Source organism: Erinaceus europaeus, chromosome 12 (assembly GCF_950295315.1).
Source record: "Erinaceus europaeus chromosome 12, mEriEur2.1, whole genome shotgun sequence".
NCBI classification, from domain to species: Eukaryota; Metazoa; Chordata; class Mammalia; order Eulipotyphla; family Erinaceidae; genus Erinaceus; species Erinaceus europaeus.
In genome coordinates, this window is record NC_080173.1 from 54,752,528 (window position 1) to 54,767,701 (window position 15,174).

The 15,174-nt window shown below is 50.8% G+C and overlaps 1 protein-coding gene across 2 annotated transcripts in view; it reads right to left on the reverse strand.

The window, feature by feature from the left end:
* SAMD14 (sterile alpha motif domain containing 14) overlaps nt 1-11,351 on the reverse strand; it is a 28,195-nt gene extending 16,844 nt beyond the window's left edge. Inside the window, exons 1-2 of one of the 2 annotated variants that reach the window (XM_007525613.3) lie at nt 10,585-11,351; nt 6,753-6,807 (exon numbers count right to left, since the gene is read on the reverse strand). In XM_007525613.3, the coding sequence (XP_007525675.1) occupies nt 6,753-6,807; nt 10,585-10,593 (64 nt within the window). In that variant the 5' untranslated portion in view covers nt 10,594-11,351. The remainder of the gene's footprint in view (nt 1-6,752; nt 6,808-10,584) is intronic. The other variant, XM_060203689.1, reaches the window with a different exon arrangement.
* Between the last annotated feature and the right edge of the window lie 3,823 nt (nt 11,352-15,174).

Below are 15,174 nucleotides of genomic sequence, written 5' to 3' on the forward strand. Positions count from 1 at the left end.
GGACAGAGAGAAATTGAGAGGGGAGGGGGAGACAGGGAGAGAGAGACACCTGCAGTACTTACTTCACTATTTGTGGAGCTTCCCTCCTGTGGGTGGGGAGCAGGGATCCTTACCCAATTCTTTGCACATGGTGGTATGTGCTTACTTAAACCAGGTGTGCCACCATCCAGACCCCAGTGCATTTTATAGGTAAAGCAAACAGGCTCAGGGAAGTTTACTCTCTTGACTAAAGCCAGTCATGGTCTGGGATTTGCACTGGGATAGTTGGGCTCCAAAGCCAAGCCATGCTGGGGACACTGGCTCATTGTGCCATGCTCAGATCACACTCAGAGCACTACTGACCACCTAGAGGGCTCACAGCTCAACCAGAACAGAAGGAATTCCCCACACAAGTCAGTAGCAATTGGGAGGAGAGGGTAGCCCATAGTCCTCTGGAGACTGGCTCTCCCATCCTGGGGTCTGTGGTCCAGGCTAAGTGCCAAATGAGAACATGGCAAGAGAGTGAACAGACCAACTGGGTCACACAGAAAGTTGCTCGTGGTGTCACCTGTCCTCAGCATCTGAACTTGGCATTAAGTAAAGAGAATGGCACAGGAGTTGTTTCCCTATTTGTTCTTATTCCCAGGCACACTGTGTTTTCTTGAGCTTGCGGTCTCTCCGTTCTCTAGAACATCAGCTCTACTAGGGGCTCCCAGTGCCAAGGAACAACCAGGAAAAAGTTGTTGCCAGACTTCAGGATACATTAAATAAGACTTTTATTTCCCATTCTACCCCTATACTCTTGGGGTCCCCCATCCATCACCCTTTGTCTTGCCTGCTGCTCAGTCGCCCCACCAGCTCTCCTGGCTTAACTACCACCTGTATCTCCTTCCAGCGCTGCCCCCGGCCTGAATTCTGAGCCTAGGCACCTCACATCTCCCAGGGAACTTGCCACAGCCATTCTCTTCCAGCTTCACACCTCAGCAACTACCCACTTCCTGGCCTCAAATCAGCCTGTTTCCTGGGTTAGAGAAAGGTCCCATCATCTACACGGTACCCCACCCAGAGAGAGCTCCAGACTGCCTCCAAGCCTAGGCCCTGCCCCACTTAATTTTTATGTTTATATTGCTATTATTATTACTACTATCATTATTATTTGACCTGACTACAGCTCAGCTCTGCTTTATGGTTGTTGCATGGGGTTGAGCATAAGACCTTGGAGCCTCAGGTTTGACAGTCTCTCTGCATAACCATTATGCTCTCTCCTCCACCCCCCACTTGATAATTCATGGGTCTAGCTACTCATTCGACACCTCTCCTGGATGCTCAACAGGCATCTCTACCTTACACGTTCAAATGGGCCTCTCGTCCCCAGAGTACACGGCCCACCCTGCCAGCCATCCTGATGAAAGGGAAGCTGTATCTTTCCTGCTGCCCAGGACAAACCCCTGAAGTCATCCAGACTCCTCACTCCCACTCTACAAAGCCATCCAGCCATAATTCCTGGTTGCTTTGTTCTCAGAATGGATCCAGACGCACTGAAATATTTATGGTACAAGGAGATGATGTTTTGGATTGAGTCCAAAACAATCTGGGTGGGGGGGGTGGAGGGACTGGCAGTGGAGAGTGGACAGTGGAGAGTGGAGGGGCTACAGAGATGGTGGATGTTAAGGCTGGGTGACAAGTCCTTGAACACAGGGTGGGGAACACTGAGCCATTCTCTTTACTTAGAAGTATGCTTGACAGGCCCCCAAATTAAATATTACTCATCTGTCCGTACACATACACAGAGAGAGAAAGAGAGAGAGAGAGAGAGAGAGAGAGAGCAGAAAAGTGAAGAGAGAAGAAGAAGAGAGAACAGAGGAGGGTTGAAGTGGCCCTGGGCACCACAACAAAGACAAGTGAAAGTCCATAGATGGTGGAGCGGTGCTTTGGTGTCTATCTCTTTTCTCTTTTAATTTAAAAAAAATTTTATTTATTGCCTTTTGTTGCCTTTGTTTTTTATTGTTGTTGTTATTGATGTCCTTATTGTTGGATAGGACAGAGAGAAATGGAGAGAGTAGGGGAAGACAGAGGGAGAGTGAAAGACACCTGAAGACTTGCTTCACCACCTGTGAAGCGACTTCCCTGCAGGTGGGGAGCCGGGGGCTCAAACCAGGATTCTTATGCCAGTCCCTGCGCTTTGTGCCACTTGCGCTTAACCCGCTGCACTACCGCCCAATTCCCGGTTTCTATCTCTTTCTGTGCCCATTCCCTCTCTCTCTCTCCCTCTCTCTCCCTCTCCCTCCCTCTCCCTCTCCCTCTCCCTCTCTCTCCCTCTCCTTCCCCCCCCCCCTCTCTCCATAAATAATAAAAAGCTGGCTCACTTTGATAGTGCATTTGCTTTGTCATGAGCACAGTCCAGGTTCAAGCCTAGCTCCATGGCACTGAGGGAAACTTTGGTGTTGTGCTGTCTTTCTCTCTGTGTCTCTATCTCTGTCTCACTCTCTGAAAAACTTAGCCTGGAGCAGTGAAGCACTGGTAATGACATCAGCAGCAGCAGTAACAACAACATCAACAACAACAACATAACAGGAAGAAGAGAAGATGAGCAGAAAGGAGGGGAGGAGAGAGGAGAGGGAGAACTCAGCTTCCCAGGTCCAGGCCACAATCACCTCTTGCTTCGATTATTTCTAAAGCCTTCCAGCTAGTCTTCCCTCCTCCCTGCCCTTTCCATTTACAGTCTATTTTCAACACAGCAACCAGAGTGACTCTGATGAAACATGTCAGCTCACTTCACTCCTCTGCTCAGAGCCTGCAGTGCTGTCTATCTCACACAGAAGAGCCCAAGCTTCCTCCACCATCACCCCCTCAGCCTCCCTCAGCACTCCTCCCCATACCTCTACCTCTACTTCTCTCCCTCAAATCCAGCCACCACGACCTCCTGGCTCTTCCTCACAGTCCCTTTCCTGTGCCTCAGGGCCTTTGCACGTCATCTGACCTTTCCCAGCAGGTCTTTTGCCTGAGTTTCCCTTCATTCTCTCTTTCTGCCCATCAAGTCTTGGCTTTCTCATGCTGAGAACCTCCCTTGCCCCTCCCTCAGGATGCCAACCCCAAATTCCCTTCTATCTTCTTATTCCAGGCAATCTGTTTTCTTGAGTTTATTGTCTCTCCACCCTCTAGAACATCAGCTCCATAAGGGCAGATACTCCTTTGTTTTGCTCACTGCCTTAGCCCAGGAGAGGTTACATATGTCCCACATAGCTAGGACGTAGTGTTATTTTGATGAAAGGAGACAGTTTAGTTGACATGCCTTCCTCACCCTCCTGTAGCCTGGCTGCTCCTCTCCCTCGGGCTGGACTGAGCTCAGGCCTTCGCCAGCTGCCCAGATCACTCCCATCTCAGAACATATATCTGTCTATCTCTAACTCCCAGGACCCTCTCCACTTTCCAGAAACTATAAGAAAGTGCTGGTTGCATAACGGCTATGCAAGAGAGTCTCATGCACCACCCCCCCCACACACACACACACACCACCATAAGCCAGAGCTGAACAGTGCTTTAGTTAAAAAAAAAAAAAAAGAAAAAGAAAGGGGGGCTGGGCGGTGGTAGCGCAGCAGGTTAAGCGCACATGGCACAAAGTTCAAGGACCGGCCTAAGGATCCCGCTTCAAGCCACCGGCTTCTCACCTGCAGGGGGGGGGGGGGTTGCTTCAGAAGCAGTGAAGCAGGACTGCAGGTATCTTTCTTTCTCTCCCCCTCTCTGTCTTCCCCTCCACTCTCAATTTTTCTCTGTCCTCTCCAACAACAATGATAAACAACAAGGGCAATAAAAGGGAAAAAACAGCCTCCAGGAGCAGTGGATTCATAGTGCAGGCACCAATCTCCAGTGAAAACCCTGGAGGTAAAAAAAAAAAAAAAGAAAGAAAGAAGAAAGAAAAGTTTCTAAGGTACTTTTTTTTTTTTTTTAAACCATCCCACACTCTCCTGCTTTTGAAAACTGGGCCAAGGTCATCCCAAAGCCAATAACATACAGTCCACAGAAACTTCAGTCTAGGTTTTTGTTTTGTCTTACCAGAGCACTGCTCAGCTGTGGCTTATAGAAGTGCCTGGGATTGAACCTGGGACCTCAGAACCTCAGGCATGAAAATCTATTCTTTAATCATTGTGCTATCTCCATGGATGCATAACTAGATAGACAGATAGATAAACAGACAGACAGGCAGGCAGACAAATGAACCCAGATAGGCACCAGTGCTTACAAAGGTCACTGACACACATCATCTTTAGCCCTCCTGTAGCACTCCCACTGTCACTATTTCCTCTAGTTCTGTGTACTTCCTCTGTCCCCATGCCTGTCCTTGCTTTAGAATTTATGTTCCGGGAGTGGGGCGGTAGCTGCAGCGGGTTAAGCACACGAGGCACAAAGTGCAAGGACCAGTGTAAGGATCCCAGTTCGAGCCCCTACCTCCCTACCACCATCAATAACAACAACCATAATAACTACAACAACAATAAAAAAAAATTGACAGTGTCATGTAAAAAAATAATAATAATAATAAATAAAAATAAAAAACAAAGGCAACAAAAGGCAATATATATATGAATTTATGTTCCATGAGGGCAGTGGCTCTATCTGACTTGTTTGGTGCTTCTCTCCAGGGCTAGGGACAGAGCCCACCATATATGGGTGCTCAGTGACATTTGTCAAATGGATGGAAGAGGGGGGGAGTGAGAGGGGTTACACTTGAGATGGCACAGTCAGTCAGGGTGATATCTGGGTCAGAGCAGGAGCCAAGAATGAGGAGAACAAGACAGAGCTCTCTAAGGAGAGGGGACATTGCGGTGCCCAGTGTCTGGGCAATGCAGTCGCCGGGGGGGGGGGGGGGGGGGGCGGCAAGCAAGGCAGACTGCAAGGAGCAAGAACTGGCCCAGGTGACTGGGGAAGGAAAGTCCACAGGGACCACTGCAATTACCTGAGGGCACCTAGTGGTGGCTTGCAGAGGGGAGCAGTGCTGTCAAAGGAGTTGTTCATTTGTTCTTAAGATTTATTTATTTATGAGAGAGGAGAAGGAGAGAGAGAACCAGAAGATCACTCTGGCACATGTGATGCCAGGAATGGAACTTGAGATCTCATGTTTGCAAGTCCAATGCTTTTTTAAATTTTTTTTTAATATTTATTTATTTTATTAATTCCCTTTTGTTGCCCTTGTTGTTTTATTGCTGTAGTTATTATTGTTGTCATCGTTGCTAGGACAGAGAGAATGGAGAGAGGAGGGGAAGACAGAGAGGGGGAGAGATAGACACCTACAGACCTGCTTCACCGCCTGTGAAGTGACTTCCCTGCAGGTGGGGAGCCAGGCTCGAACCAGGATCCTTATGCCAGTCCTTGTGCTTGGCGCCACATGCGCTTAACCCGCTGTGCTACCGCCCAACTCCCAAGTCCAGTGCTTTTATCCACTGCGCCACCACCTCCTGGGCCACAGGATTTTTTTTTTTCCAGAACCAGAGCCTTGAACATGAGCAATTTCACTATTCATAGTTATTATGAATATGTTATTATTACAGCTGATGATATTGAGTTCTGCTTGTGCTCAGCACTGCTTAAGTGCTTCACAATTACTAGCACATTTAACCTCCCCACAGTCCTAGAGAAAGACTCTGAGGATCCCCAGGGCAGCCTTAATTTGCCCAGGGGCATCTGGCAGGTGGAGCGTGAACCAGGGTTACTGGCAGCCTGGCTCCAACACAGTTTGCAACTACAGAATCCACTCTACCACCTCTGAGACAAAGATGGAAGCATTCTGGGAGTGAATTTAACTCCTAACACAGGTAGGGAAACTGAGACTCAGAGAGGAGAGGTTCCAAGGGTACAGGCATCCAGGAATCCTCGACCTCTCCAGCATTCAGCTGCTGTCAGTCACTCAGGCCTGGGAAAAGGGTCCTTCTCTCCCAAGATTCCAGATAAACTCAGGGCCTTGTACTGTGGTTCTTGGAGGCAGCAGAGACTCCTGTGGGCTTGGGGGATCTTGAGGAAGATGAGGGGACAGCTTCTTCTCCAGTTCCCATCCTACCAGGCTTCCTTGTCTCCCACCATCTCTCTGCCTGTCTCTCTAGGTATTTCTGTCTCCCTCCCTAGCAGGGAGTTAGCTAGACCCTGGACAGTGGGAAGTCATGAATATTTAATTGCCTTCTGTATCCGGAAGTTGGCAAGGCAGGCCATCCACCTCAGCAGGTTAGAAGGAAAACAGGAAGGGCTGGGGTGGAGGGTGGGGAGAATGGAGGAGGCCAAGCAGCTGAGGAGGGGAGAATTCATCTCTGCGGTGAAGAAGAGGGTCAGGCCCTGAGACAGTTCAAGGCTGGGAGCACCCCAGAGGCAAAGCCTCTGTTCCATAGAACCCAGGGAGGCTGGGTAGGGAGTTCCTTCCTCAAGAGTTGGGAGGCAGCTGTTCCTAGCATTGCCAGGGTACTTGGTGGTGGCTATGAGGATGGGGGAGAGAATGAAGGGGAGAGGAGGGAAAGAAGGTAGAGGTGAAGGGGAGAGAAGCTGAGAACTCATAAATGCCAGAGGCCTGCAGGGCTGTAAGCGCTGCTCCTCTTTCTCCACCTCTCCCTCCATGTTCATCCATGCTCCTTTGCTCACTGAGTCCGCCATGGAATCCAGCTGGGAAACAGCCCCTCCACCACAGTGCTGGGAAGCCTGCCTGCCTCTGGTCTTTCTCCTTCCACACAACAAAAAGGCTGAGGGAGAAAAATGATGGGGGGGGGAAAGAAAGAATTTTTAAAAGAACTTACCAAATACCTCATCCGCAGGTTCTCGGAGCTTTGAAGAAGCCATGACTCCAAAGAGCTGGGGAAGACAAGAAAGGAGAGAGAGAGAGAGAGAGAGAGAGAGACTCTAGACAAGAGATCCAGGCAATGGGAGCTGCTATTGCCAGCCTGGCCTTCAGGCACCTCACCTGCCCCGAGAACTCTTACTCTGGCTGCAGGAAGAGGAGTCATCTGAACCTTATCCAGCATTTGCAAGTACAGGGGCAGGAGGCAGAAACATAAGGACTTCAAGAGTCAAAAGCCATCCAGGATCAGATACAGGCAGAGCTCTGAGATCCTAGTTGGAGCCTAGTGCTGTGCACCTCTGGGCCACTTAACTTTTCCCCTTCATCATCTTGAGTTTTCTTTCATTTCTTGAGTTTCTTTCATTTTTTAGTTTATTATTTTTATTTTTTTCTTTCTTTTCTTTTCTTTCTTTCTTTCTTTTTTTTTTTTTTTTGCCTCGAGGATTATTGCTGGGGCATGATGCCTGCACTTCGAATCCACTGCTCCTAGAGGCCATTTTGTTGCCCTTGTTGTTGTCTTTATTGTTATTGTTGCCATTGATGTTGTTGTTGTTGGATAGGACAGAGAGAAATCAAGAGAGGAGGGGAGACAGAAATGGGGAGAGAAAAATAGACACCTGCAGACCTGTTTCACCGCTTGTGAAGCAACCCCCCTGTAGGCGGGGAGCCCGGGGCTTGAACCGGGATCCTTACGCTGGTTTTTGTGCCATGTGTGCTTAACCTGCTGCTCTACAGCCCAACTACCCCCCACCTTGAGTTTTTCTATCACTAGCATTCCCTAAACACTTTAGTCATCATAAATTATCCAAAGTCAAATCTCCAACAGAAAGCTTGGCAAATATTAATTCTAATCTTCTCATTTCTACAAATAGAGAGGAAGGGAAGACTAGCCTAGGACCACACACATACCAAGTAGAGAACAAAACCAGAAGCAAAACTCAGGCTCTACCATCCATCCACATACCTAAGCCCCTACTTATTCATCCACTTATTCATCATCCAGCCAGCCTACCAGCCACTTACCCACCCACCTACCCACTCAACATCCATCCCCTCAAATCTATCATCCAGTCCTGCTTCTCCCCACCTCCTGCTCCCAATCACTGCTGGGCTCACCACCTGCCTTCTTGAACAAGAGCTGTTCAGGAAGCTGGCACCATCAGCAGGGTCAATGTTCTAGACAAACTCACAGTTCTCAGAGTTCTAAACAGACTCACTGATGTAGGAGGGTATGAGGAGTACTTATGGTAGAACAGTGGATAGCCAAGTCTCCATGATGCATCAAATGTGTTCTGGAAAGTGTAGATGGCTAGGGGCCTTGATTTGGTTTTATTTGGAATGGGAAACAAGAAAGGAAGCAGGTTGGAAGGCGGGATCCATGCAGCTGAAACAATGTGGGCCAGCTTACCAGCAGATATAGGGGTACAACAGCCTTTGATCAGGGTCTGGGGGTTAAAAGAGCAGGGGTAATACCAAATGAAGGAAGAGCAAGGAAGCTCGGGGTTGGAAAACTACATAGCCGAGACATGGTCTCTAATGACTCTTTAATACTCAGGTGCACAGAAGAGCAGGGAGCTAAGCTAGACCATGTTTGACAGGTATAGGAAACCTAAACCACATGCATGCTGAGGTCTTTTCCAACTCTGCCCTTCTGGTATTTCCCCCTATAGACACCAGCTGTTGTCATCTAACGGTAAGCTGACCAGGCTTGGGATTCCGTGTGTCTCCACTTGATAGACAGAAAAACTGAGATGCAGGGGAGAAAAGCCTTGACCCTGGTCTTCTGCCCTGTGGATCTATCCTGAGTGATGCTCTGCAGTTTGGGAGGGTGCTTTTGAGGGAAGGACACTGCTGGAAGAAGGGAAAGGTACAGGAAGAGAGCAGGTTCAGACTGCCTGGGACTGGGAGAAGCGCTAAGCCACCTCCACTCTGGGGTCTGCCAATACTTTGCAGTTGAAAGCAAGTAAATGAGGTACAAGAAGGAGCCAGGGAATTAGGCCCTCCAAGAACCCTCCTGTCATGTGTGAATTCTAGATGCTGATGAGAAAGTCTCTACCCTCTTTCTTCCTGTCCTGAAGGGCCAGGTAGAAAGAGAAGCTATCCCTAAGAATGAACCAAATTTCCCCATTCAATCACAAAGCCTCATCTGACTAGGACCCAGCTGCCATTTCCTCCAGAAAGCTGTCCTAGATAGACCTCTAGCCCTCCCCCCATTTACCTACATCATTTCCAAATGCACCCTTCCCCAACCACAGGGAAATGTAGAGAATTTTTCATACTGCATTGATTTCCTAGAAGGGTCAGATCTCCCCCACATCGAATGGGTCCTCTGTGTATGGGGGGGGGGGCAGGGGGAGTGCAGTGTTCTCTAGGGAGCTCTAAAGATTGGAGGTACCTCATGGGGTTGAGTGGTGCCTCTCTCCATGAGAATGAAGATCTCACATGTTCTTTATTCAGGTTCTCAGACCAGGGTGGGGACCCTCTCAGAGTCCTGGTATGTGCTGGGGGTGCTAGCACACACTGGATGGACTAGTGCCCAATGCATCCTGATTCAGCACAAACCACCTTCTTCCCCTCCCTCCAACAACTCCTTGGGGTGTGTCTGGGGATACTCCCTACACTGTCCTCTGAAAAACCTGGGGAAATAAGACATTGAGGAGGTCACAAGGCCCCTCCTATCCAATCGTGTCCTTCCAAAACTGAGCCCTAGAAAATGAGACATAGACTCTGGGCCTCCATTCATACACATGTGCACACATGCACACACACATACACCAATCTAATCAAGTAACTGCCTGCCACAAGGTGGAAATGAACCTGTTCCTCTGGACACTGGGCTCAGGGCCACCAGGCCACTCCCTTCCTCCCAAAGCTCCCAGTTCCCTGAAGAAACCCCACTGGTCCTTTACCGATAGAAAGGAAGGCAGGTGAGCTCAGAGCTTGTAGGGGAGGGGAGGTGTGGATAGTTCCCCAGGGGAGGAGACAGAGAGAATGGGTGCACAGGTCTTGGAGAGGGGATAGAGAAGAGGAGCAGAGACAGTACACAAGTTGGTGGAGTCCACCCAGCTGCAAAGAGAAGGGAGAAAGAGCAAAAAAGCACAGAGACAGAGAAGGAGCCCCAGGGCAGGAGTGGAGACAGAGGGCTCTAGCAGCCTGCCATGGGGCCCAGGCCAGGGGGCTAAGAAAAGGGGAACCCCTGTGGAGAGAGTGGAGGGGCCAGTGGAACATGTCCCAGAGGAAGGAGGGCCAGGAGGAGTAGAAAGAAACCAAGAACTAAGCGCAACTGGGAAAGGGGGTAAAGGAAAGGAGGGAAGGCTGGGGCAGGTTGGGGGCAGCTATGGATGCAGACAGTGGTGTCCTCCCCAGAAGTCCCGGACTTGGGGCACCAGGAGTCACTGCCCTCTCCAGGCACTTTCAGGCCCTGCGCCCCCACCCCCCTTTCCTATCTAAGTCAGAGCAGGGTGGCTAGTTTTTCCCTTCTGTCCCTCAATGCAACTCAGCACAGGACAAGAAGGAGTTAAGCCCTTGCCCCCTTCCCCCACGCCGTTTATTTATTTATTTTTTTATTAATTTCTCCCCGGGCAGGAGGGACCGGAATAGGGAACAAATCCTATCTCTGCCCCCTCCCCTGACAGCCCAGCACCCTAGCTCCAAGCGGCCCCCCTAGAGAGAGGGAAAGAAAGGCCCTAGTCGCTTCTTCCCATCTAACCCACTGGGGGTCCCACAGCGAGTGCAAGCGATCCTCAGCTCGCCTCCCCGCCCACCTCGGGGTCCGGGGGTGGGGGGCTCACCTCCAGCATCAGTCATCTTCAGTGTCCGGCACCTCAGGACCCCCGCAGGCCCATGGTGCTCGGGGCGGGGGGCCAGGCGGGAGAGAGGAGGGGGGCCGTCACCCCGGCCGCGGGGGGCTCCGGGCGGGCTCGATCGGCTCCATCCTGGGGCTGGGGGTGTGAGGGAGACGAGTAGGGTACTGGGGCGCTGAGGGGTGGAGGTGGGGAGAGAAGGAGAGGGTTGCAAGGAGCAGGAGGTGCGGGCGGGGCTGGACCGGGAGACCTGACGGGAGGATGCTCTGTGCGTGAGTGAGTGAGTGAGTGAGTGTGTGTGTGTGTGTGAGAGAGAGAGAGAGAGAGAGAGAGAGAGAGAGAGAGAGAGATGGGGGGGTGGAGAGAGAAGGGGGAGGGGGGAGAGAGAAGGGGGGAGAGAGAGAAGGGGGGTAGAGAGAGAGAGCCACCTCCCCGCCCCACCCCGCCCCCGCCTGTCAGGCCCGGCCGGACACCCGGGCCCCCGCCTGGCGGGCGGTTGCGCAGAGTGCGGAGTCTGCGGGCTTCCCCGCGGGAAGGAGCGACGCGGGGGGCGCGCGGCGGGGAGGCCCGGAGCCGGGAGACAAAGAGCGGGCTGCAGGCGGGAAGGGGCGGGGGCGGCCGGAGAGCGAAGCTGGAGGAGGCGAGGGGCCCCGGGCGGCTTTGGCGCTTTTCCGCCCGCGGGAGTTGGGGCGGCTGGGAACAGCCACTCGGTTGGGGCTGGGAAGGCCCCGAAGCCTCCATGTCCGCCCGCCGCGCAGGCAAGCCCGAGGGAAGCGCAGGGCCAGGCCGTCGGGGCTCGCGGTGTTGGGGGAGCTCACAAAGCTGGGTGCTGTGAGTCTGCTACAGGGCGGCTCTTGAGCGCGAGGAGACCTCACTGGAGAGCTGCTGCGGGCGGCCTGGAGACGCGGGTGGGAGTTTCCCCTGCTGGAGGTGAAGTGGCCAGAGTTGGGAAGAGGAGGTGCTAGTGAAACTTGGGAGTGGGGGTAGTGGAGTGGGCAAGAGAGAGAACTGTGGAGGTGCAGGGGTGGAAGGAGGGTTTGCACTTTATCTTAAAAGCAGAAGGGGGGAAAGTCAAAAGTAGGGGCGGGGGGGGGGTGGTGGTGGTGGTGCTTAGATTTGCAATTTAGAACTCCCAGGTCCCTCTGCAATCACTGGACTGGAGAAGGCAGCCCCAAAGGCAAGGAGACTCATGATGGTGTTGAGAGATGATAGCAGTGGAGGTAAAGGTCAAGTCCATGAATCCACTGGGGAGTTGGCTCAGCTAGCTGGACGCATATGCCTGAAGTTCCCAGTTCAGTCCCCACACTGCATGTACCTCAGCAATGCTTTGACTTCTCGCATGTGAAACTCTCATATGTAATAAATAAATCTTTACTAACAAAAGTTACCCTTAAAAAAAGTGACAGGCTGGGGAACTGCATAATGGTTATGCGAAACAAATTCTGTGCCTGAACTTCGATTTCCAGCACCACCACAGACCTGAGCTGAGCACTGTTTTGGTGTGTGTGTGTTATTTAAAAAGAGAGAGGGCTCATGTGGTGGCTCACCTGGTTGAGTGCACATGTCACAATGTGCAAGGACCCAGGTTCAAGCCCCCTGGCTCCCACCTGCAGGGGGAAAGCTTTGCAAGTGGTGAAGCAAGGCTGCAGGTGTCTGTCTCTCCCCTTCTCTGCCTCCCCCCATTCTCTCGATTTCTGGCTGTCTCTCTCCAATAAATAATTTAAAAAAAAGAAATATGTGTGTGCTACTTTAAACAAGAGAGGAAAATATATGTGTGTGTATGTCAAATCAATGCAAAAATCAAAGAGATTAGCAGAATTAAGAGAACTGGGTGGAAACAGGGCTAATAACCAAGGGCTTGGGAGAACTGCTGGTCTTGGTGTAAGGTTGGGCACCCTGGAAGTGAATGAAGCCTGCAGGAATGAGGTCAGACTTGGACTTGGTAAGCAGGAGATGGTGGCAGACCAGCAGGGGAGATAATACAATAATCAACAACTCTACCACACTGAGCTGGCTTAGGAGATGCCAGGCACTGCACTAAGCACTTTTCTTAATTTTCTTGAATATTTAGTTTCCCACACACAGTACATCAAAAATCTTGGTGTTTCTATTATTCTTCATTTTAATGCAAAACAGAGACCTAAGGAGTAAGATTCATTTCATCAAGGTGTGAGAATCCAGAGCTCATGGGGTGAGGTCGAAGTCTGTAGCCTTGAGTTCCTGGGTGGCCCACGGAAGTCTCTGCAATCCTTCAGCTGGCAAAGTAGTGGGTTTGTATGCCTGATACTCCCAGTTCAATTCCCAGCACTGTATGCATAAGAGTGGTGCTTTGGCTTCTCTTGTGCTGTCTTATGTGAAATATTCTATTAAATTAGTAAATTTAAAAAATCCCAGCAGCTGGGTGTTGGGTGGTGGCACAGTGGGTTAAGCGCAGGTAGCGCCAAGTGCAAGGACCGGTTCGAGCCCACGGCTCCCCATCTGCAAGGGAGTTGCTTCACAAGTGATGAAGCATGTCTGCAGGTGTCTCTTTCTCTCCCCCTCTCTGTCTACCCCTCCTCTCTCCATTTCTCTCTGTCCTATCCAACAACAATGACAATAATAATAATAATAACTACAACAATAGAACAGTAAGGGCAACAAAAGGGAATAAATGTATTTTTTAAAAAAATCCCAGCAGGGAGTCGGGTGGTGGCGCAGTGGGTTAAGCGCACTTGGTGCAAAGCGCAGGGACCGGCGTAAGGATCCCGGTTCAAGCCCCCGGCTCCCCACCTGCAGGGGAGTCGCTTCACGGGCGGTGAAGCAGGTCTGCAGGTGTCTATCTTTCTCTCCCCTCTCTGTCTTCCCCTCCTCTCTCCATTTCTCTCTGTCCTATCCAACAACAAAGCAACGTCAACAATGGCAATAATAACCGCAACGAGGCTGCAACAACTAGGGCAACAAAAAGGGGGAAAAAATGGCCTCCAGGAGCGGTGGATTCATGGTGCAGGCATCGAGCCCAGCAATAACCCTGGAGGAAAAAAAAAAAAAAATCCCAGCAGTATTTTTAAAAGGAGGGGGCAGGGGTAGATAGCATAATGGTTATGCAGAGACTTTCAGGCCTGATGCTCCAAAGTCTGAGGTTCAATCCCCTGCACCACCATCAGCCAGAGTTGAGCAGTGCTCTGGGCTAGATAGCCTGCTGGGGTCAGTCTGGGGTCTTTAAAGAGGACGTGGTTTGTGGGTATCTTGTGAGGTTTAGATAGTGGTTGGAATGGGAGGATTGATTCTATAGTCCATGCAGATCCCAAGGGGTAGGTATGTAACTTCAGTACTGGGGGTGGGGGGAGCCAGGGTTGTGGGAAGAGAACCCTGTTCTCAGTGACATCTAATCTTATGGGAGTTGGTTGAGAAGCCCCTCCCCCCCCCATCTGCTTTCCCTTCTCTGTGATAAGTGTTGGGGTTGTGACAGGCCTGTTCAAGCTTCCTAGAATTGGGCAAATGACAGGATGGGGCTGAAGTGACAAGCCTTAATAGGTCTGCCCACAGCTACTAGACAAAACCCCAAACATGGACATGTCTCATGGGTGAGTCACCTCTCAGACCTGAGAAACTCAGAATGTACACAGAATGTTCGTAGCCATACATGCTCAAGCTCAGCCCATGGGAAGTTACTCAGCCCACTTCTGGGAACATACCACGTGTAGGTCCCTTCCCTAGTGCACAAGAGCTGGCCCTGCAGCTTAGCACAGGCTTAGCCCTTTACTACACCCGCCAGACCTGCCTCCCCTCCCAGGAAGACCCAGCCTCCTGACTTCTTGACTAGGTTTTCCCAAAGTACAGGGTCTCGGTGGCCTTAACCCTGAAGCCATGGTCTATGTTCCTTTTTTTTTTTTTTTTTTTTAATTGCCACCAAGGTTATCACTGGGACTGAGTGACTACATGACAAATCCACAGCTCCTGCTGGCCATTCTTCCTTTTCTTAAAATTTGATAAAGATAGAAATTGAGAGGGAAGAGGGAGATAGAAAGGGAGAAACACCTACATCACTGGTCATGAAGCTTCCCCCCTGCAAGTAGGAAGTGGGGCTTGAATCTGGATCCGCACACATTCGTAATGTGTATGCCAACTGGGTGCAACACTAGCCAGCCCCTGCTCGTCTTTGATCTTAGACTTTAGCCACCTGTATTGTCTCCAACATTCTCAGGGGCCAGGGCTGTCCAAGGATGATCCACTTGGAAAAGATACCTTGAGGGGCCTGGTCATAATCCCAGTTCCCTGGATGACCTTTATTCAGGTAGGTGAAACTACTAGGACTTCTGAATCAAAGTTGTGGGAAGCCAGAATTTGACTTAAAATGAATGTGACTTCTGTGACAGAGCCATCCACAAGAGGGTGGCTGCCTCAGGAGCCATAGCTGTGAGGTCATTCTCCCCACCTGAGTATGGACACACCAAGGTGCTTTTGATTTGAAGAGATTCTGATGATTTGGACTTTCATTCCTTAAGGCAAAGAGTAAAAGGGAAGGTGAGGTTCCCCACAGGCACCAAGTTCCCCCACACTGAAGAAACTAGCACCCTGAGTGGGGAAAAGATTGGCACT